This window comes from Nylanderia fulva, unplaced genomic scaffold (genome assembly GCF_048542155.1).
Source record: "Nylanderia fulva isolate GAGA-0341 unplaced genomic scaffold, ASM4854215v1 Scaffold4, whole genome shotgun sequence".
NCBI lineage: Eukaryota > Metazoa > Arthropoda > Insecta > Hymenoptera > Formicidae > Nylanderia > Nylanderia fulva.
In genome coordinates, this window is record NW_028190476.1 from 5,749,245 (window position 1) to 5,772,597 (window position 23,353).

At 38.5% G+C, this 23,353-nt stretch overlaps 1 protein-coding gene across 7 annotated transcripts in view; it reads right to left on the reverse strand.

Annotated features, from left to right (window-relative positions):
* Positions 1–23,353, reverse strand: part of LOC114937766 (growth factor receptor-bound protein 14) — a 295,927-nt gene that overhangs the window by 30,006 nt on the left and 242,568 nt on the right. For all 7 annotated transcript variants that reach the window (XM_029311373.2, XM_085486113.1, XM_029311378.2 and 4 more), the window contains 2 exons: positions 9,539–9,766; positions 4,608–4,715 (listed from right to left, as the gene is read on the reverse strand). In XM_029311373.2, coding sequence (XP_029167206.1) covers positions 4,608–4,715; positions 9,539–9,766 — 336 coding nt within the window. The remainder of the gene's footprint in view (positions 1–4,607; positions 4,716–9,538; positions 9,767–23,353) is intronic.

A 23,353-nucleotide genomic window follows, 5' to 3' on the forward strand; every position in this document is an offset into this window, starting at 1 on the left:
TCAATTTTACAAATTTACATTATGTATAATAATCTGTAGTTTTTCAAAAATTTTTGTCAATATAAAAAACATAACGTGTTTAAGGTATTTTTGTGTTATTTTATCTTACTGATATAAAATCTTTTCAAATTCAGGAGATTAAATCCGCGCGCGGCTACATTGGCACGAAACTTTACTCCCGAGTTTCAATCTATCAATTTGAATGTGCAATTACGTGAAACGTGAAGAATAGAAACAGCGGGAGACGGAAAATGCGAAGTTTGCCCTGTCGGTTCGACACGACGCGAGGCGCACTTTTGTTTCCCTTCGAATAAAGATAAAAGCCGGGACACGAACGAACGCGATATATCCATGATTGAAGCTTTCAACCGAAACGAAGTGCAAGACACGTTCGCGCTCTTTCGGTTGCAACCCCTTCGCTAAAATGTGCAACGTACGAGAGACTTCGAAGAAAATCGTTCCAAGTTTCATCTTCGCTTCTCCACCACGTGCACTTCCCTCTTGTCGTCTGTTTTTCTCGCGATGATTATTTTTAGATCCTCCCTGAATCTCCGCTTCCTATTTTCGGCATCTCTGTCGAAATATCGGAACCGATTGATTAAAAAAAATTTTTTTTTTTTCAAATTTTGTTAATTATTTGTTAATTAAATTTAATAAAAAAATTAAAAAAATTTTTTTTTTTTTAAATTTTGTTAATTATTTGTTAATTAAATTTGACATCTGTCACTAGAAAAAAAATCAATTGTCTTGCGATTTATAATTATCTCAATATTATCTAAAAGAGCATAATTTCGTGTTATTACTCGAGATTGTCGTTGAAACGCATGTCAAACCGCCCCTATCAATTATGTTTATTTTGTGAACAAATTTTTCCTTGCACTTTCGCGCATTAAGCGCGTAATACCGGTTATTTTCCACACTAGGCTTTAATTGTCATCCTCCGTGCTACTTCGAGTAAGGTAATTCATAACCGGCACGAACGATAATTTATTGCCGGAAGCTTGTTAAGATCGCTATTTCAAAACCAGTTCTTCGAAACGACTCGATAATATATATCTAACGCCCGCTTCGCCTAATCGATATTTCTTTCCTCGTGGAGGTTCCGCGAATATTATTGTAACTGTTAGGCGTTCCACAAAAAAAGTACGTCATACAATTAAAAGATTAAAATATTTCGATAAGCTGCCGATATTGTATACAGAAAAAAACAAAAGCTATATATAAATAAAAAAAAAAAATCATTTATATTCATGAAAAATTTTGAAAGCGGATTATATAAATAAAAAAAGTCAGAGTATCTCGATTTATTATAAAAAATATAAATATTTAATAACAAAGAATTGAATATCTTTAAAAATTTCTCTCTAAAATTCCGTATACAAAAATTTCACAGCTTCATCTTTAATATACCAATTTCACTTTGTTTCTTTACGTATCACGTCTAGAGAAGAAAACGCATATTTTAATAACCGATAGAGTTTATCTCGAATCACTTTTATATTACTCATACAATTCTGGATGATGCAAATCTCGCGGTTTTAACGATAAAGTGATAAAATGGAAAATATTTCCCCGAGAGAAACGCCGGCTACGGAAATTATAATGAGAAGAAGCTAGAGCTTTTTATCTCCCCGACGAGAAGAAAAAAAAAAAAAAAGAGATGGAAGAGAAAATAAGTCAGTCGATGAAAGGGTGAACGAGGGACGCTGCAGACCGGTACGTGTCTAGCTTCGAGAGTACACACCGACGAGGGGTTGTCGTCCCTCTAGCTGGCTGGCACGACCTTGGAATCAGCTGTGCGATACGAGGATGAAATTTCCTACCGGGCGAGACGTCTTAGCGCGTAGGAGGACGCGAAGAATATCGTAAAGGGAGAAAGAGAGAGCCTATATCTCGACGAGGTCGGGGATGGCACGACAATGAGGTCAGTGAGATTCGATGGGGATGGATCCTTCTTGGCATTCTTTACGTAAGTTATGACGGTACTTCTCCGAGAAAATTTGTTCTCCAGATCGCGTCTCGTAAGATATATGTCAGTCTTCCTTTAACGTCTTTGCTTTTAATTCTGTTTCCGATTGATTTTCTGCGCAAAGTTTCTCTATTATTTGTTTCTGTCAGATATTTATATATTGTACCAGTCAAAATATATGTCGTGAATAACAGATGTTCGATAATTAATGATATGTGTCCGATAATGGACGCTGCTGAGCTATTAATTTTCGTCGAACGAGAGAAGTACGGTAAAAATTATTCATAAACGCAATTATAAAGAGAAAAATACCCCTTCCACATCTCTTTTTACGTTTTAATCGATTTCCACATATCTGTTTTATTTTATTATCCGTTTACATTATACGTTTCGTTAATTTCCGAGATAATTTTAACCGTCACGTTAAAAGTCGATATTATTTATTTATTGAAATGTGCTTGTTTAAGGTGTCTCAAAGTTTATATATAATATGACAATAATGTCTGAAAATTCTTCATCAAAACCATCTCTATTCACACAAGAATTGATCGTGAGATAAATGTAAATTCACTTATTAAATTCTATCAACTCTAAATAGTTTTTGCTTGGTGTTTCCTGCAATTTCTATAATTATTTCTCAAAACAGATTTTACATAGATAATAATTTAATTGCTGTAATAGCTAAGCGAATCAAGCAAAACATAATAACCGATGACTCAATAATTAGTCGATAATCTTTCGTGCAAAAATTAAATTGCGTCGTTTTTTTCCCTCTCTCTCTCTCTCTCTCTCTTTAGCAAGGAATCGCATTCGTGAGAGAATCGATCGTGAATCGGTGAATTTATTATCACGGCCGTGATAAAATCGACGATATATGATATCTGTTAGTCGCGGCAATTGCGGTGATTTGCGTTGCCATAGTTTAACCATTGTATAAATAGGACGTATGAGAGAGAGAGAGAGAGATGGCAAGAGAGAACTATGCGCCTGTGCACTCGAAGTAACGAACGCACACACAAGCAAAGTAGAATCTCGACCGGGAGTGGCTCAGCAATTCCCGCATATTTCGCGCGGAATTTCGCATTAAAGATCAATAGCTAACGAGCTATTTGCTATAATTATTTAGCCGCTAACAGCATCGTCAGCAAGCGCGCCACATCGTTATGCTATATGCTAGCCGGTTCTACTGTTCGTCCATTCATTAGCAATGAATTTCCTTATATTTCAGTATATCAATTAGGGAATCGATAAATGCACGCGCGACCGTGGAGAACAATAATGCAATTTGCCTGCGAGCGATATTTATCGGAATATTAATATAAATTATTAAATGGATCTATTTATTTCGCTTGTAAAAGGGGATAATTTCGACAAAGAATTATATGCATACGTAATTATAATTCAATATAATTCTTTGTCGAAATTATCACAAGCGTATGTATGTATGTATGTATAATTAATAGGTAATATGACGAATGTGTAATAGTGATACGATAATGAAAACAAGAATCGAATAAAAGAGAAAGTAAAGAGAGGCAAGAAAGTGTTAATCGAAAGAAGACGTTGAAAAGCTCCGGGATTGCACGAGTTAATCAAGATCCCGTAGACGCTATGAAAGTTCGACGAGAGACGACGGCTCGTGCAGGAAAAGGGATGACTGAAGGCAATAATCGAACGTGGCGTGACCCGGCAAATTACTGTCACTCGAGGTAATTTCAACGTAATCGCCTCTTCCATTCCATTTACCACGTCTAAAGCGAAATTTACCTTTCGAGCATATCCGAGGCTGAGAGAGTGGCCCATCGAAAATACATCGCGCGCGACGTACAAATAATTCTCGCCACGAGACACAGTCTCGTAAGTATTTTATTTTACTCGCGCGTCGTGACGAATTATCGACATGCGCTCTGTTCTCTCTTCGCGAATTTTATTCCGCAATTATTATCCTGAAAATCCTGGTGATCGTGCGACAATATGGTATTGGAAGAATCTTGCAAGAGTTTCTCCGATTAATATATTTATCACAATAAAAATATTAATATGTAGATAGTAAATTCTTAGTAAATTTTACTATGTACATATTAATATTTTTTTGTCATAAATATATTAATCAGAGAAATTCTTATAAGATTCTTCCAATATCATATTGTATTACGATTACCATGATTTTCAGGGTAAATTCTCTCTGTGTAGGTATAATTAAAATGCTGAAAACGATAGGTAATCGTGCGACAATATATGGTATTGGAAGAATCTTACAAGAGTTTCTCTGATCAATATATTTATCACAATAAAAATATTAATATGTAGATAGTAAATTCTTAGTAAATTTTACTATGTACATATTAATATTTTTTTGTCATAAATATATTAATCAGAGAAATTCTTATAAGATTCTTCCAATATCATATTGTCTTACGATTACCATGATTTTCGTGGTAAATTCTTTCTGTGTACGTATAATTAAAATGCTGAAAACGATACGAAGACTTGAGCCGTATATATTTATAAAAAAATTGAGTGAACAAATGACTGATTTAATTTGAATTTTCAAATGTTTTTAATCCTCTAAAATTTGTTATTCATGGCTTAGGTCCTTGTACCTCAAAGCGCGAAATCATATACATGTAGCACTTACGTTGGACACATTGTAGCTGCTGTACTGTTCTTTGGGGCTGCCACTGCTGTTCTGCTCGCACTGCTTGTTCTTGAAGGCTCGGTAATTCTCTCGGAGCTGTTTGCCGTACTGGAACAACGCAAAGCAGAGCGAGCACCATTAACGCGCGCACTACAATTGACGAGATGCACGCACGCGACGGACAAATGCACGCGCGCGCGCCGCATGAACCGATTCTCCGCTCCGGGCGCATTGCGGAACACATTCTCGAGGCTGATAAAGGCGGAGGAAAAAGATAAATAAACCGCATCCCCGTGATTTACATAATTATACACGCGTTCTTTTGTCGCCAGCCGACCAGTCGATTCGCGCGTGTTGCCCAGCTGTACGAGGCTGACCTCCGATCGATACATCGCCTGCCGAGGTATATCGCACTCGCCTAGATAAGTTCAACGTTGCCGAGCGACCGGAAAATTCCAAAGTATTCCTCGGGTTCATTTTTTCGACTATTTAGTACCTTCCTTCCTGACTTTTTCATACGTCAAAGTAGTCTCGAGTGTAATTGAGATATTTCAGGAAGAATAAAGAGTAAGCAAAATGGTAAGATAGGTAAAAGAAAAAGTTGGCTTTAATGTTATATAACATATCATTTGTGTTGAAAATAATTATATATCATTTTTCATTATTCGTGTGATTTGAGTTATATTGAAATAGAAAATAGATATACTAACATCTTGATGATTATATATATGCATACTTTACTTTTGAACAAGATATCAATTTTCAGCTTGAACAAACTGTAATCCCGGTTTGTCACAAGCGATTTACGAATGCAGAAAAAATATTCGATCGAAACGAACAATCTTTTTCATCGAGAAGTACTATATCTATATGGAGGGAATAGTTTCGTAGTTGAATCAAAGATTATTTCCTGCAAGTTCTTCCAAGTTTCTGATCTCGCCGACATGTCGAGGCACAATCATTTGCAGCAAAGCTGTCTTACGAAAGAAGTTTACTTCCTTGTTCAATTCAGAACTCCTATAAATCTCGTCCATTCGCAAAATTGCTCTTTCTCCTAAATTCAGTCAAACACAAAAACAGCTCTTATATTTATAACTAGAGAGAGAAAGAATTTTATTTATCAGAATATCAGAAAAATACCAGCCAGTCGTTTTAAACGAAAAATCCATCAGATTTCTAAAAAAAACACTGCCGGAAAAAAAACCAACAAATTTTTCGAAGCTAATAACATTTGGCGGTTGTAATTCACGTTGAAATAGATGTGAATGTGAGGAACGAGACGAGACAAGACGAGAGAAGCAGACGGTGCCACGTGAGCGTGTGCATAACCATGGACCCAGCAGTAGCGGTATAGCCATCGTATCGACCCACAAGACAGCCGGGCACATCTACGCTCGAATGACTGCTCACGCAGACATACGCACCCCGTACACGTTATCCGTGCACCAATACGTACATGCGGATTGCTAATATACCAATGCGGGCTGTGTAGCTTGCATCTCGCGGTACGAAAATTATGCCGGTGAGCTTTGCAATCGCCTAAGGCTCGCCTAGCAACAGCAAAAATAGACTCACCGACTCTTGGAGATTCTACATTTTATTACGTTCATACAACGCACATTTTTCAAACTCTCAATATAATATATATTAAAAAAAAAAAATTAAATCCGTCTGCGCTGTCAATTTCACTTCGACTGTCAGTCGCACATCTCGTTCGACGCAAGATAAACAAAGTCCGAACTCGCCATTTTCGCGTTTCGGTAAAGAACGGGGTGGATACGAAGGGCGGCAGCGACTAATTGAAGACGGCCCTGGAGCGCGCATTTGGAGAGATAATTACGTAATTCAATTATTCGCAAATGTAGATGGGAAACCCGCCAACGTGGAAAGCGGTAAAGCGCGAATGTATGCTAACACTAATCAGCGATAGGGTAACGGAGAGCGATAACGAGGTAGAGCTGAGTCTCTAAGTAAACGAAGGATAATGCCACGTCGAACCCTTCGATATCGCGTAAGATTACATCTTCGTGAGCTAAAAGCAATTACAGCTAAAAAGTTGCCGCGCAAGGGATCACCACGTATTTCTCTTATAATTGAATGACACTGCAAGTTGGTACAATCTTTCTCGCGTGTGTGTATGTGCGACAGATAATTATAATTTCTTTCTGTGGTAAAAAAAAAAAAACTCTCGAGGATATAAAGCTCGATACGTACAATCGACTAGAAAGCGACTCGATATTTACGGCTTAACTTTATCTGCAGCTATCATCGCTTTGCAATCTATTCGCTTTCTCATTACCGTTATCATTTTATATGCGTGACAGACGAAAACCGAGAATTGTATTGTCAAGTACCTAACAATACTTTATTAATGCCCGGTAACGGTACAATCTTCGCGATCTCGATTTCTTCTCGTCTGCTCGCAAGAAATCTGATTTTAAATTAATGGAACGATTTTAAATTGATCGTACGAGAAACGTGTCATTATTGCTTTCGTCATACATTAATAGAGAGACATATTAATCTTGGTTTTTATTTTGATATTTACTCGTGCGACAAATTCGATTATACAAATAATAGATTCTATTAATATTTCTTCAATTGTCAAATACGAAGAATTCAAAAGTCCAGGCTTTTCCGACCCTCGCGAATCAACATTGTTAGACCTCATAGATTTTCATTGAGGTGAATCGGGAAAATTGAAATGCGACGAAGGAAAAGGAACGAAGGGAAAAGATGGACGATGACGGTAGAGAAACCAAGAGGAGTACAAAGGGGATAAGCAGGAGTGTTAATGTCTTCTCGATCAAAGCGAGTCCTGCAGGTTTTCTCTCCGAGGGTTTGTTCTCTCTTTTCATCTCCCTTCTGTCTTCTACAATGTTTCTCGTTCGCCGCATCTCATCACACTCCTAGCTTTTTCTCGGATGAAAGAGTTACAAAGGCCTCTCGCGCTGAGACACGCGTAAGTACTACCTAGAGTTACCAAGACCAGGACGGCGTCGTCCTTTTCCCTTCGGATAAAGGCAGAGCTCTCTCTAGAGAGAGAGAGAGAGAGAGAGAAGACACGAGCGCACGCATAGTAAATCCGGAGCGAGATAGCTCGAGCAGAAGACGCAGACAGGCATGGACGGCCAACGAGGCCGATAAACACTAGGCCAGTCTCGCCAGCGGCCACACGGTAGTATAGACGTATGGAGACCCTCTGGAGACCCTCGAGGATGCATCGGGGGAGATTGGCTTGCGATCCTCCGGTGCACAGGGTCCCCAAATTACGTCCCGCGGCAGATTAGATTGTCATCCCGACGAGTGTTGCTCCGGAATGGAAGCAAGTTATAATGATGAAAGAAACCCTTGTCAGAGATAGCGCGATGTAAATCTAATAAGATTATTCACGTGTTTGTGTGTTACAAAAATCGATTAGTTCGATTAATTTAAATGTGCGGTATAAAGAATGATCGTGAGATTTTATTTCGTACGATATATAAGCCTACATAGATCAATCATTATTAAATACACAGAGCTGTGTGTTGCTTTTTTTTTTATTCTTAATTTACTTTGCGAGCACGATTATTATTCCGGGAGAGCGATGCTTCCTGAAGCCCGTCCGGATTTGAGAGACAGTCTGAGCAGGCACTTGAGCTCGAGGAAGAATAGGCAGGCCTCCGAGGAGTAGAGTAATGTAGAATAGGCGACCGTAGTCTGGTGCCTCTCTCTTTCTCTCTCATCGGCGTAACTCCCGATTGCGCGTTGCCAGCGAAAACCCGTTAGTAACCACGAGTTACTCTCTTCCATCGGCGAGCACTTGGCTCGACTGAGAGAGAGAGAAGAGAATAGAAGAGAAAGAAAGAGAGAGGAAGACAAAGGCTGTCTGCGCTCGAGAATAAACCGATATTATCGACGACGATGGGAAACGAGAGCCGCGGTGTCTCACCAGCCCCGATTCACGTCAAAAAAATAAAACCCCAGAAAGAAAAGTGTACGGTGTCAGTGGCTACTCTAAAAAAAAAGACGAGGAAAAAAAATTTCGCCATGCGAAACGTGCCGAGCCTGTGTGACGTATAATATGTACACACGTCGACGGAATGAAGTGTTTCTTTCTCTTTCTCTCTCGCTCCGTTAAACACGAACGACGCGCGAGTCACGCAACTTCTTTGAGCTTCACGAAGGAGTTTCGACATTCGAGTCGGCGGGCGGAGGAAAGAAAAGAAAATAAGGCTCATTATACCCGGCTCTCCATCGCGGAGCTAATAATACCCACGGCTCGTCCGCAGAGGGATGATCACATCGTGGTGGAGGAGAGAGTGAAGAGTCGATCGGACGCAGAATCGGCTGAGAAACCCCGAGTAGCCCTAGCGATAGTGTACGTAAGCGATTACCTTAGCATTTAAATTCTCTAATTACTATTGGCTTGCTCTCCGTTCTCAAATTATTTATTATTGAGTTATTCCCTCGGTGTGTTCAATTTTTCACGGAGAATTAACCTACATGGAGAGAATTTTCTCTTAGAATTAATCGTGGTAATCGTGGGATAATATATGGTGTTGGAAGAAAATTTATAAAAGTTTCTCCGATTAATATTTACCACAATAAAAATATTAATAAAAGTAAAATTAATTGAGTGTTTTTTATATCTTATTGTGGTAAATATTAATCAGAAAAACTCTTCTATAATTCTTCCAATACCATAATGTCCCACGATTATTATAATTTTCGGGGTAAATTTGAAGAGAAAATTCTCTTTGTGCAAAACCGATACGGAAACAACATTGTAATTCTAATCGATACTCGAAAAGAGTGCGTTTTATGTAACAAAGTGACATTTAAACGTTCGAATACTCGAAGTTGCGATGCACTCGAGTTGCTAAATCGTATTATATTCGAGTAAAACACGTCGATTCGACGAGACGAGAATGAGAAATTGTGTTGCTTACCTTAGCGAGTCTCATGGCTGTGAGCCAGCAGGCGCGCGATTTTTCGTTTTCGAAAGTAATGACCTTGATCCCGGGCTCCCCAGCCTCCGTGTCCTCAGCTTCGGCGTTGCTGTTCGGTCTCAAGCAGACACCCCACTCGAAGGGTGCACCGAACACTCGCTTGGCGTTCGGTATCCTGTAGATGTTGTAGTCCGACAAGTGCGCGACCGTGATTAGATGTTCGCTGTCCTGCAACGAAAAAACCATGACGCATACATTAAGAATTCCGCCTGGAGAGAGACATTCGGCTGTAAAAAGCTTTACAGAAGATTAGCATATGTTTCTTCCTGTATAACAATCCTCCCAAGAAGGATTCTCGATGAAGGTTGGCGATTTATAATTTAATATTCCCGAAAGTTTGCTGCACTTTTACATGGAAATTACTTATTCAAAATGAAAAAAATTACTTTATTAGAACTTTATTTTATAAACGTTTACCCATTTTATTTATAATATTATCGTATAGCATTTCGTATATGTATTTCCACGTTCAGTGGAATATTAAATAAAAATTTTTTTCATATAAAATTACGTATAATCTGTAATCTTCAGCATGATTATGTTGGGTCGAAAAAAATCCGGCATAATCGTGTAATTTGACAGAAATATTTTTTTCAACGATATTTTCGACGCGCGGTCAACGTTCGCGTATCGAACCCGGCCAATGGGGAGCGGCTTTGCAACAATCGCCGGTTATTTGTTCTCGATGATCATAACGACCGTCGCATCGGTGTGATAATTGGCCGGTATGTCCGGCGAGTACGTGCTCACGATTGAGGATGAGCCGACGATCTCAACCGCGATTGATATTCTCACGGCAAACATCTCGAGCAAAGTAGTAGTATAAGCGTATGTACGAGCTGCCGGGTACCGAAAAACAGTAGTCGCGGGATATTTTCCAGCGGACTTCTCGTCCTCTTTCTCTTTCTCTCGCCGGAAAACTTTCTTACGCCACGTCGCCGGGAATCGCTAAAGCAATTTATTATACGCCGGAATGATTTTTACGGCGCGGCGCACATCGCGCGCTTTCGCAGGAAACGCCACGATTTTACAGCTCTTATCGTGGAGTCGCCATTATTTGCCTGCAACGAAGAAGAGCGAGGAGGTCGCGTTTGTCGAGTGATTCCCGCCAGTAAATATTCATAAGCGTTGAGTGCGTTTAGTATTCTCTTAAAACGAAACACACATCGAGAGGTGTTTCGCGCGAAAAGTGTGTGTTTCTTCTCTTCCTTTCTCGCGACATAAATCGAGAGCTAATATTATTCTCTAAATCTTTGACATAATGTAATCCAATATTCGATGTCTAGAAAAAGGCTACTAGGATCAAAAATAATAGCCACGTTTTTATAAATATCTGTCATTTCTTTTTTTAACGATAATTTATTAATATAACAATTCTTTTCGATAACATTGCCGCGTTTCTTCTATATACGTGCGTTTACTTTGAGCACGGACTTCGGTCATTAAATAAAATTATCAACGCCCAACAGAGAAACAGCGTGAATAACGAGAGAGATGCGTACACACGTCGGCGTCTAAACAATTTCACGCACAGTCGGTGTCACACACACGGCGCTTTTATATTTAACTCGTCGTATAACTCTCCTATATCGCGAGAGGTGCCTGTCCACGTTGTTCTACTCTCTGACCTTTATCCGCTTATCGGCACCTGTACGATAAGCGGCCAACCGTGAACCGACGACTTGTCGATTTTCAAAAACCGAAGCGTAAACTTCGTTTTCTCATCTTCTATTAATAACGACACATTATATATGTGTATATTATATATGCCCGAGTATTGAATGTTTTTATCTGAATACTCTATGTCATATAGAACAGCGATAAAATGCTAATCTTTTTACGGAGAACTAAAAGAGTTATCAGCTGCATATATATATATATATATATATATATATATATATATAGTTGAAATTATTGCATCGGAGATAAATTGTCTCATCAAAATAATAAAATTACGCCGGCTGCAGATATGCTATTTAAAGTGCATTATGCAGACAATCATACATACATACATACATCTTTTATCTCTCTTTAATATTTATATAATGATTAAAATCTCAGAGTAAATCATCACAACAGCAACAGCAATTACGCATAATTATGTACTTAATTCCTTGTGTCTGTCGACGCATGTTTTTTCGAAAGCACATTTCTCTCGAGCACTTGTGTCGCCGTTCTCGTCTACCGGGGGTCCAGAGGGTGGGTGGTACGGATGGTCAGGGACTCCTCGAGAAAATTCTGTTGGCCGTGGTCGTCGTGCTTGAGCGTACGATGACGATATCGCTCCGCTGCTGCTGCGCAAGCATTCGTCACGCGTGCACAAACAGACGGATAAGACAAGAGGCGGGATGAGCGTGTGTAAGAGGCGCAGAGAGCGAGATAGCGGCGGAAACGTTGCAATACGGCTCAGCAAATATTTGACGATTAGCTGGTTTGCACTCTGCACCGAGCGCGGAAGAGCGCGGGACTGTGCGTCGACGGTTACGTAACTATTATCCGGCTAACCATGGAATTACGAACGAAAGCGTATGGGAAGAAACGTGAAAAAGGAGGAAAATAATTGCACGACTGTCAAGAAACGACCCTGCACGTGTGACACACGTTGCATTGCACAGAGAGAATTTTATCTTAGAATTTACCCTGAAAATCATGCTAATCGTGCGACAATGTGGTATTGGTAGAATGTTATAAGAGTTTCTCTGATTAATATTTACCACAATAAAAATATTAATAATTTTAATAATTTTTTGTAATAAATATTAATCAGAGAATCAGAGAAATATTAATCATAGAAGTAATCGTGCGATAATATGGTATTGGAAGAATCTTTAAGAGTTTCTCTGATTAATATTTACCACAATAAAAATATTAATAGTAAATTTTACTATGTACATATTAATATTTTTTGTGGTAAATATTAATCAGAGAATCAGAGAAATATTAATCAGAGAAGTAATCGTGCGACAATATGGTATTGGAAGAATCTTTAAGAGTTTCTCTGATTAATATTTACCACAATAAAAATATTAATAATTTTAATAATTTTTTGTAATAAATATTAATCAGAGAATCAGAGAAGTAATCGTGCGACAATATGGTATTGGAAAAATCTTATGAGTTTCTCTGATTAATATTTACCTCAATAAAAATATTAATATGTACAATTTACTAAGAATTTATTATGTGCATAGTAAATTTTACTATGTACATATTAATATTTTTTTGTGCTAAATATTAATCAGAAAAGTAATCGTGCGACAATATGGTATTGGAAGAATCTTATAAGAGCTTCTCTGATTAATTTTTACCACAATAAAAATATTAATATGTACATGATAAAATTTACTATGTACGCAGTAAATTCTTAGTAAAATTTATAATTTATAAAATTTATTATTCTTCCAATACCATATTGTCATACACGATTGCCATGATTTTCAGGGTAAATTCCAAGAGAAAATTCTCTCTGTGTACGTATATACATTTATTATACTCGTTATACGCATAACGAAAGATACGAAAATAATGATAAAGAACGAAATAATGATAGAGATGGAGGTGAAAAGGGTAGAGGAGAAGAATGTATATCAGGGGGAGGGTCTGGGAAACCCGACGCGATGTCTCTTTATATTCTTCCGAGTAAATTGCTCATGCAAGATTTATGCCGACGCGGCTCTTCTTTTCGCTCCTCAGGCTTTTGGCAAAACGGACCGGTGATTCTGACACGTGTAACTGCCGTTGTCATATGCATGTCAGACGTGCCTGTGTCGCCGTCCGTGATTGATCACGGTGTGATATCGCGCAAAGATTGTGTTTCTACGTGTGCAGCGGATAAAAATACGCGTCAAAATACGAGCGTATTAATGTCAGATGAAAGAGGATTAAAGGGGGAACGTGACTCTAAGGTGAAAAGAATCTAGAGCCCGTTTTAAGTCCCGTTTCGGTCACGCTATTTATAAAATGGGTTTTAACAGAAAAGAAGTTAATTAAGACTAAAATTATTTCTTATACCGTGCATAAGCATTTTTATGATTAATAATCATAATTTGTTTCACTTAATCATTAAACTATATTTATAACGGTATGGATGTAATTAAGCTACGTTTATAACATAAATTATTCTTTCGTGAATAAGTATTTATGAAGCTATCGTAACTTTGAGTGCAGCGAATTGCATCATTCAGAGTTGCAACTAGATGTATTCGATTGTGAAATTGGCAAACGCGTTACGATCTGCATGTTTCAAGTCGATTTAAACGCTGCATTAATCTTCCAAAACTTGTTTCGATATTCCGATATAAGAAAATATAATAATATTGTTGTCATCATGTTACTTTAACTAGTTTAAATATGAACGATGTGATTTAAGATAATTAATATGTATATACGTTTTGCTATATAAGTTTCACCATTTTTGCGGTTATTTCTATCATCAATATACATAGTAATAATAAAATCAGCATCATGACAAAATTATAAAAATTCATACTTTTTAATTTCTTTTAAATTATTATACCTATCAAAAAATTAATTAAATATAAAAGAATCATTTAATCATTTTAATCTTTGCAAGTTGTCAAAACATTTTTTGCAAAATTCAATATCGGCTGTTAAAATTGATGAATGAGAACTATACATGCGAGATGGAAATTGTATAAAAAATTCAAAATGGAGACAGGGAAAAAAGTGAAATGACCTAGGTCAAACTCTTTTTTGATAAGAACGATACCTCACCGCAGTGACAAAAAATGCACAACGGTATAATGATAAGTATAGAGATTGACGCAAGTGCGCGAGAGATTCGTAATAACTTCGCGAATCCTGTTTCTGCGCTCATCGCGCATTTTTTTTTTTTTTTTTTTTTTTTCACGGGAGAGATTGCTAGCAAAGTTATTGGCGTTTCCGTCTACAGATACACGGCTTCGGAAACGAAACCGGTTTACACATAATTTCAGAAGCACGGTTTCGCACACGATTAAAGAGAAATAAAAAGAAAGTGACACACACACATATACTCAGGAAGCATTGATGATTCGCGTAATTGTCAATAAATTTAATGTCGCGGTTTTTGTCCTTTTAACCGTGGTATTTTTTTTTTTTTTTTTAATTATTGCGATTCCTTCGTTCGAGGATATTTCGCGGTCGACTTTGAGTCTTATTATAAGCAAAGTATGGTTTCGATATTTTTAGAATTTTTGCAATTGTAAGCGCATTCTCGGTTACATTCGTTCGAACGCGTCACGTTCGAGGCAAAGCCCGAACCGCATCGGCGGTCGTTGCCCCGAAATGACATCGTTAAGTTGCCGCTCGCGTGGCAGTGAAAGGATAGACTCCAGGGCGGCGTTAGACCGGTGTTAGAGATCGGAGGAGAGAGAGAGAGAGAGAGAAAGAGCGAGAAAGAGGGAAAGAGAGGCCAGCGTACGATAGGTCAGGTTTTTCTTCCTTCGAAGCCGGTGGAGAGAGACACGCCGTGGCTGCAAGTCAGTGAAGAAAGACAAATGCGGAAAGACTAAGAAGACGCAGAAGGTAGAGGGATCCAAGAGACTCGCGTGCAACAAACGCATTGAAAGTCGCACGGAAAGGCTTTCTCCTGAGTTTCTTCAGTTTATTTATTATACGCCCATTTTAGTTAAATTTATAATAATTGCATTAACACAAATTTGCGAGATTCAGGAAAGCGTAAACTCGGAACTTCGCATTTCATTATATATATATATATATATCTCTGCATGATGCAATTATAAGTTATAAGTCTCGAATAAAATTAAAAAATCTCCCTCTCACTCTCTTATCAAATAACATATATTCATCTTTATTGCATGAACTGTTTTATTCCATTTAAATTTGAAGTAAAATAAATATGAATAATCATTGAAATTTTCAATAATATATGGAGGGGCGAGAAGGATTAAAAAATTACGAGAGGCAGAGATAATTCAGAGCGGTGGGGTGAAGAAAAGAAGTAATAAGAATCATTGATTATACATTGAGAGAAAATATAGGCCACGCTCCTGGGGCGTCGGACTGCGCTATGATTACGATAATAATGCGAGAGCGTATAACGGTAAGCATCCGTGAAAGGCGAGCCAGAGAGACAACGGCCGACGACTACTGCTGTCGAGAAAAAGGAGGAGTGACCCATGAAGGAAAAGAAGAGGTAAGAAGAACAGGGAAGACGCTAGACTTCTCTCGACCCACGTACGAAATGACTTCCGCGTAGGATCCTTGTCTTCGCGCTCTATCTCGTGCTATCCTATCGATCGCGACGCGGTCTCGAACGCTGTTATATCATATAATAAATACATACTCTCCGCGTTAATAACCAATAATAATGGAAAAGCAATTTTTTTTTTTGAGGTCCCCTAAAATCTTTCACAAATTAGAGAAAGCTTTTAATAATCATTTTCCAACATATTCTTTTTTCGAATAATGCCTTTTACTTTTTCTTTTACCTTTTCTCGTGATAAAATCGACGAGAGTAACGCTTGCCAAAAATCTGGCGCGCGACCGGACTTCACCTCTTCGATCTTTCGATAATCCGCAGAGAAGGAAACCTCGCGTGGACATGTGAATGCAGGCGGTCGTGCCTCTTTATTGGATTCGTTCTAATAGAATTTGCACCGTCCGCTCTCGCGCATCTACAACGATGCCCGCTCTTGAATTTTAATGCCCGAAATGAACGCGACGCGGACAGAGCAATTCTTTTTTTTTTTTTTTTTTTTTTTTTGCGGCTTCTTTTCTTTCGCGCGACAACTCCCTTGCCTTGGCCGAATTAAAATTCTGCCGCTTCGCTAGTGCAGATAATTAAATATTTGCTGTACGCGCGCACGTTATGGCGTCGCGTACTAAATTTCGCACCGCGATCACACTTGACGTACCAGTCGGAGTCGATAAAAAATTTAATTTCCAAATGTACAGATTTTTTCTTCAACTATTTTGTGTAAAGAGAAAATATAAACATTTCAAAAATATACCATAAATTACCAAATATATGTTAATTCTTAATTTGAGTTTCTTTTATAATAGGATTAAGTGATTTATTACATTCCTTGAATGTATAATTGCATTCAAGGGTTGCCAAAAATAATAATAGATTAAGGTGGAGTTTAATTATTACATTCTTGCTTTCTTTCTCTTTCTCTCTTTGAATGCATAATTCTATATTAATGAAGCGAATGTGTGACTGATAAATAGTACTTTTATCGGAGATAGTATTGTGCTGTTGAATTTTTACCGCTGTTAATTTTTGGATATCTTCGGACTAATTGTAAGAAAAAATAGTAGACTCTGAATCGAACACGCAGACTCTGGCAACATCCCACGCCGTGTCTAGGGGCGTTATAGCGATTAAAAACGGCGACGTGCGCGAAATCGAGGTCGTCGTTGAGTGATTCTTTTTTTCATTTTTTTTTATTTTACGTCTCGTGTACGAGACGTGCGCGAGAGGAAACGTGATGTAATTCGCAAATCGTACCGTCACCTCTTTCGATCCATATTGACGTTTATAATTTTCTAACAAATTAAGAAATCGTATAAAAAATACACACTCACATAACACGAAGATAATCCGTGAAACGAAATCAATGCGAGCACAAGATGAAAAAGAAAAATAAAAGAAATTAATAACAATCCAATTTATTCAATTTTAAATTAAATTAATAATCGCTTGATAAATGTTTTCAATTTTCGACATTAGTCTACTGGGAAATCTTCCGCAAAAATTTCGAAAGTTTATCTGTGGGTGTTTAAGAAATTTTTGAAACTCTCTGTATAAAGAAAGATGAATGACTTTTCAGAGTTCATTGAACGCGAAAGCTTCGTTACAGGGATTTATTTCTCTTATTCTATTCGTTTATCGCGGTGATTATAAATCGATGTCAAAAAGAATTTATAAAAAAAAAAAGAAATATAGAACAAAACATAAATACATTTCACCGTCTCTTCTTATCTCTCCGTCTGTTTTTTACTGCATCAACCGACGATAACGAGAATGTCACAACTCTTCAAAAGTAAAATGAGAGAAAAAGAGAGATGGGAAGAATATATAGAAAGAGAACGGAGCGGCCTGAAAAATCTAAAAATGCACGATGAATTGCATTCGCGAATTGATTAGTGTATTCCGTCGAGATGGAGGGAAAGAGAGAAAGTTGGGATTAAGGGAACGAGTGGGACGGACACGAGTCATGAGTCCCGATTGTGAAAACCGGTAGCTAAAACGATTCCTCGCCTTCTCGCGCTTGAGAATCCCCGAACGACGGGAGTGAAACTCGGTGTACGCGGCTTGCGAGCAAGTCGGTCAGATTAGACAGCAAACGACAGTGATTCTCAAAGCAAGAATGAACAGTCACTCGACATTATTTCAAACTGCTACAATTTTCATCGAATTTTTTTTCATTCCTCGAGCTTATTCCGTTATCGATCTTTCCATCAGTCCAGTATAAGCAAATGTCAACTTTTGTAATTCGTACATTAAAACTCAAACATTTGTTTCTGGAGAAAGATGCTCCAAAATACATTATTTGAATATATTACCTATACATTTTTTTATTTAAAAAAAAAATCGACAAAACTGGCGCTTAAGAAATGTGTTATCGATTTTGTACAATATACCGAACAAATTCATCGAACCGAATTTTCGCCGAACGCGCGTACAGGATTAAATCGCCGAACCGAATCATGCGATTTCTCAGGAAATCCCGAGCTGCATTGCTCGCTGCAACGACAGTGCATCGGCATGACGATGGATCGCTGTTTGTCCCACGAGAAATGCATTGATCATCCGAGAGCTAAGTTTGGATTTATGCGAGTTAATACACTTTGGCGCGGCTTCAAGCGACTTTCAGCAACGGCGAGGTGAATCGCGACAGAGTTTCCTGAAGTACGTTAATAAACGTCCTAGTCCTTAATCACATCAGCAAATGAAGGCCGCATTCTAACTCGCATTTATCTCGTTTGGAGATACTCCAATTTATAACTTTCAGAGTGCTGTCACTTGGCGCAACTAACAATTCTCAACAAATTTATTATATATATATGTATATCTCTATACATTTACATTTAATGATATATAAAATGGCACTATTAAGTGAATATACAGGTTGAAATATAAAATGATAAACAAATTGAATAATCTAAAGTTTGCTACTTCCTTCATTTTCAAAATGTATTTTTTTTTTCGAACAATATACAATCGGTTAAATTTGAAGAGATAAGTGCAAGTTGATGCCAATTTAAAGGCCACTCTAATTCGATTGATAGAAGGCGATAACGACGATGCAGATTATGTTGCGCGAAAGAAAGTGGCAGTCATTGGTGATTACTCGCTTCGTAGAATCGATGGTGGAAGCCACGGTGATTAATCGGAGCTTGGAAAAAAAGCAACAAAGAACAGAAAGAGAGAAAGATAAAGTGGAACGAGAAGGTTCGGGGAAAAAAGAACGAATAATAAACCACCCCGAAGGGGAACGACGCAACCGTGTCCGACTAAAGACCGAGCGAAACAAGTCCGATGATCACTGGAAAACGAAAAAAAGAACGAAACTCCAATGCTATGTTCCTGCATCCCTTCAGAACAGCAAAAAGAATTACGATAGTCTCTATCGCTTTATCCAATCACGGAATTAGTTCTCTATAAAATCCCCACAAGAGATTGTATAACATGTTATATATCAGTCAAATATTTTATTCTGTTTTTTTTTTTTCATTTATTAATGAAAGAGCAATAAACCCTTTGATACGCAACACAATATCTAAATAAAAAACAATGTGCAATGAACAATGAAATATAAATGAGTAAAATAATATTCGTTCGAAAAAAACAGTAATTAAATAACGCGTAATAGCTGCGTAGTTTCTACAAATAAATTTATCATAAATTTATCATAAATTGTGCGATGTGATGTGGAATTTTAAGCAATATTTTAATTATACAAAAGTTTGGTCTAAAATTTCAAGAAAATGATGAAATAACTTGTACGAAAAAGCTCGAGATTAATCATATTAAATAAATATTAATCTATTTTAAATAATTTGTCAACATGCATTTTATCAATATATTAAATTAATAAGCATATTAATTAAATCGAACGGATATATAAAAATGCGAGTTTTTTCTCATTTCTTTTTACAAAAGTCATAAATCTCACTACACAGCTCGAGACTTTTCTGGGATATCGACCCTCCGTTTGGGAAACTCCGAGACGAAGGAAAGAGCCCGTGCGTTAAAAGCGAATTGCCCGGAAGATGCGAGAGAACTCGTACACACACACAGAGAGAGAGGGAAAAAGCCGCCGTATTCGGGAAGAATACCGGTGTGTACGCGGCGATAAATTTCCGGAAAATTTATCGCCCGACCGAGTATAATTCAGCCGACCTATCGTGACGCTCTCGCGAGGTTCGACTCCACTCGCGAGAGCGTTCCCCATATCCACTAGGTATACACCGACCGTGAAAAATGGTCGGACGATTCCAGCGATCGCGAGAGATCGGGCAGAAGCTGCGCGCGATAGTTGCGCTCTTGCGGCGATGCTGGATGCGATAGAGGTGGATGATGTCCTACCTTCGCGGAAGAGCGTACGCATATGTGTGTGTATTATATATATATATATGTGTGTGTGTGTGTGTATTTTATATATATATATATATATATATATATACATACGTGGCGTACCTACGTAAGACAAACCGGGTTGTTCGCTCCCGTAACTTAAGGAGCTACGACCTCGTTTCTGTCACACGCGACTTCGTATTTCACGCCCTGCGGCGAAAGGAGGGAAGAAACAACGAGCCGCGAGGTCGACGGGGAAAAGGAGGAGACGGTGGATAAGATACGAGAGGTTCGCGATAGAGAGCGAACGAGGAGTGGAATAAAGAAGTTTATGACGCTCAGCTGGTGCGATCGCGAGAGAAACAAAGGGAGGAAGAGAGCGAAATGGTTCACCGTCATGTCGTCATCGTCGTCATGTATCCCTCTTCTCTTTGGGCTATTCTCGCGGGATAGGTCGGTACCGATATCTGCGGCCACTAACTGTGACGATGACGTTCTCGCACTGTGGGGATACCGTTATCGCGAGTAGCCTGAGAAACGCGATACTTTTATGCGCTATAAACCGACAGAGCAGGAGAGAGAGATGTATCTGTGCCACGAATTCATAGAATCGACGCCTGATGATAGGGAGAAATGCGACATCGGAGATGCGTATCGCTAAATGACCGTAGACCATCATCGATACGCTTTACGAACATTTTCGTATTAAATTCGCACGCAAAATTCATCGAATATATTAGAAGAGATTTCATTTAAAAGACAGGGTCGAGTCAGCTGTTTTGGATTTTAAATATACACGGAGAGAATTTTCTCTTAGAACTTACCCTCAAAATCACGGTAATCATGGACAATATGGTATTGCAAGAATATTTTATTGTGGTAGATATTAATCAGAAAAATTCTTCCAATACCATTATTGTCCACGATTACCATGATTTTCTGGGTAAATTTTAAGAGCAAATTCACATCAAATCAATATTATTACACAGAGAATTTTCTCTTAAAATTTATTCTGAAAATCATGGTAATCGTGGGACAATGTGATATTGAAAGAATTTTATAAGATTTTTCTGATTAATATTTACCACAATAAAAATATTAATATCTATCGCAATAAATTGTAAAATATACTTGATTAATTTTACTTTTATTAATATTTTTATTGTGCTAAATATTAATCAGAGAGAAACTCTTATAAAATTCTTCCAATACCATTATTGTCCACGATTACCATAAATTTCTGGATAAATTTTAAGAGCAAATTCTCTCCACAGTCATGGCGAAGAAAAATTAATTTGAAGAATCTTGCGAAGAAAATGGGAATATTTTCAACTTTTTCGGGCAGAAGAGACCTCTCTGCTGTCATTACGGCTCGTGCTTGGCAACAGGGGCGCGTATGCATGTGCGGTGCATAACCGACGATAACGAACTTGTGACGTGAGCATAATAAGGCGCCTCCGACGTAGAGGATCGAGACACGACGCTATTTGTACGACGTAAAACATGCCGCGTAAGCGGATCGCGTCCCCGTAATGCGTTCGCTGGCAAGAATGGACGGAAAGCGAACTCGATTAAGCAGCGCAAAACCGGACGACAATGCACACAATGCGTCGCGGGTCGGTGTATATCGCGGGTAGAGAAAAAAAAGGAGCAGACGTCCGATAAAGTACGACGCCGTTGAAAATAGCGAGTAATCGATCGAGCGATCTTTTCGCATCGCTCAAAGTCGCCCGACAATCGTTTTGTTCGCCATCGCGAGCTTAACAGGCCTGACCAATCCGCGGATAACGAGTAAATCTATATTTTACACGCTTTACTACCTGAAGCAGTTGCCTTTGAATGGCATAGTAGTAACCTCCTGGGTTATTCACAATCGCTTTATGCAACATTCAAGATAGAACTCTAGTTCTATATACCGATTGTTTTCTATATCGATATTATTTCGTCTCTTGAAACTATCGCGAGCCTTTTAGAGTCATTAGCAACAAATAAATTACTTTTTTTAAATTTAATAAAAGCGAGTCTTTAGGATCCTTGGACAGGGTGGTGTCCAGTAGACTCAATGAACAAAAATTCTCTGACTTTTTCAGATTTTCCAAGACCAGAAATTCATTTTTTCCCCGACCCTGACAAATATATAATATGCATACATCTATATGATAAATTAATTAAATTTATATTTAAGAAATGTTGATATTTATTTAATAAAAATTTCAAATTATTGAGAGACAAATGTAGAATAATGTGAAAAATCCAGATAAATAGTAAAATTCCCTGACAATGCCCGGTTTTCCAGATTTTCTTGACCGCTATAGACACCTTGTCTGTTTTACCTTTAATTGACCCGTTCCATCTCTTTTCACGTGATCTCTAACCCTCGCGATATAACATCTGTTCCTTATTGGAGAAGTTCGGATCTAGGAGTACAAGCCGTGCAAAGACGAGGCCGCGGCTTCTATGTCGACCTAACACGCGAGGATCAATTCGATTCCATCCTCGCGAGTATAAGCGTGTAACGTCGCGCTACTTTCCCGGCGAAGCAAATCCGAGACGAAGGCGCACGCTATTGCAGCAAGGGATCCTTCGGCGGAAAAAGCCTATCTATCCCGCGTGCTCGGGACGAATTGCCTCGATAATTGCGGTCGACGTGCCCGATGTCCTTCTACTCGCGCGGGACCGACACGTCGATCCCTGGTGTGCGAGATAGAAACGGGAGAGAATGCATGGCGCATGCACTTTCAGCCGTTGTGGCCTCCCTCCACGCGAGAGCTGCAATGCACTCGGCGGCGATGCGGAGATACTCGAATCAAGCCGAAGAGCTTCAGAAGCATACAGGAGCTCGTATCGAGTGGAGTCACGGAGTGGAGATACGCGAGACCCGGCCGCGATTAAGACGCGCGGATCCCTTTCCTAGTGATTTCCTACGATTGGATCTCCTACGGTGTCGTCGAAGGAGCGAACGATGCGAATCTACAAGAGAAATTGGCGAGAACATGTAGTAGTTTCTTGTCAAATTGTGAATCGCGTTTATCATATACATTCGACATTGTACTGATAAAATCTTATCGACTGTGCGTTATTGGATGATAACGCGAGTATTGAAGTGCCGGAGGAAGCTCGTCGAAAGAGTTCATTATATAACGTATCCGGGATACGTCTCTCATCTTTGTCCACGTTTAATATAGTTGCCGAGGTTTGCATAATTGGAG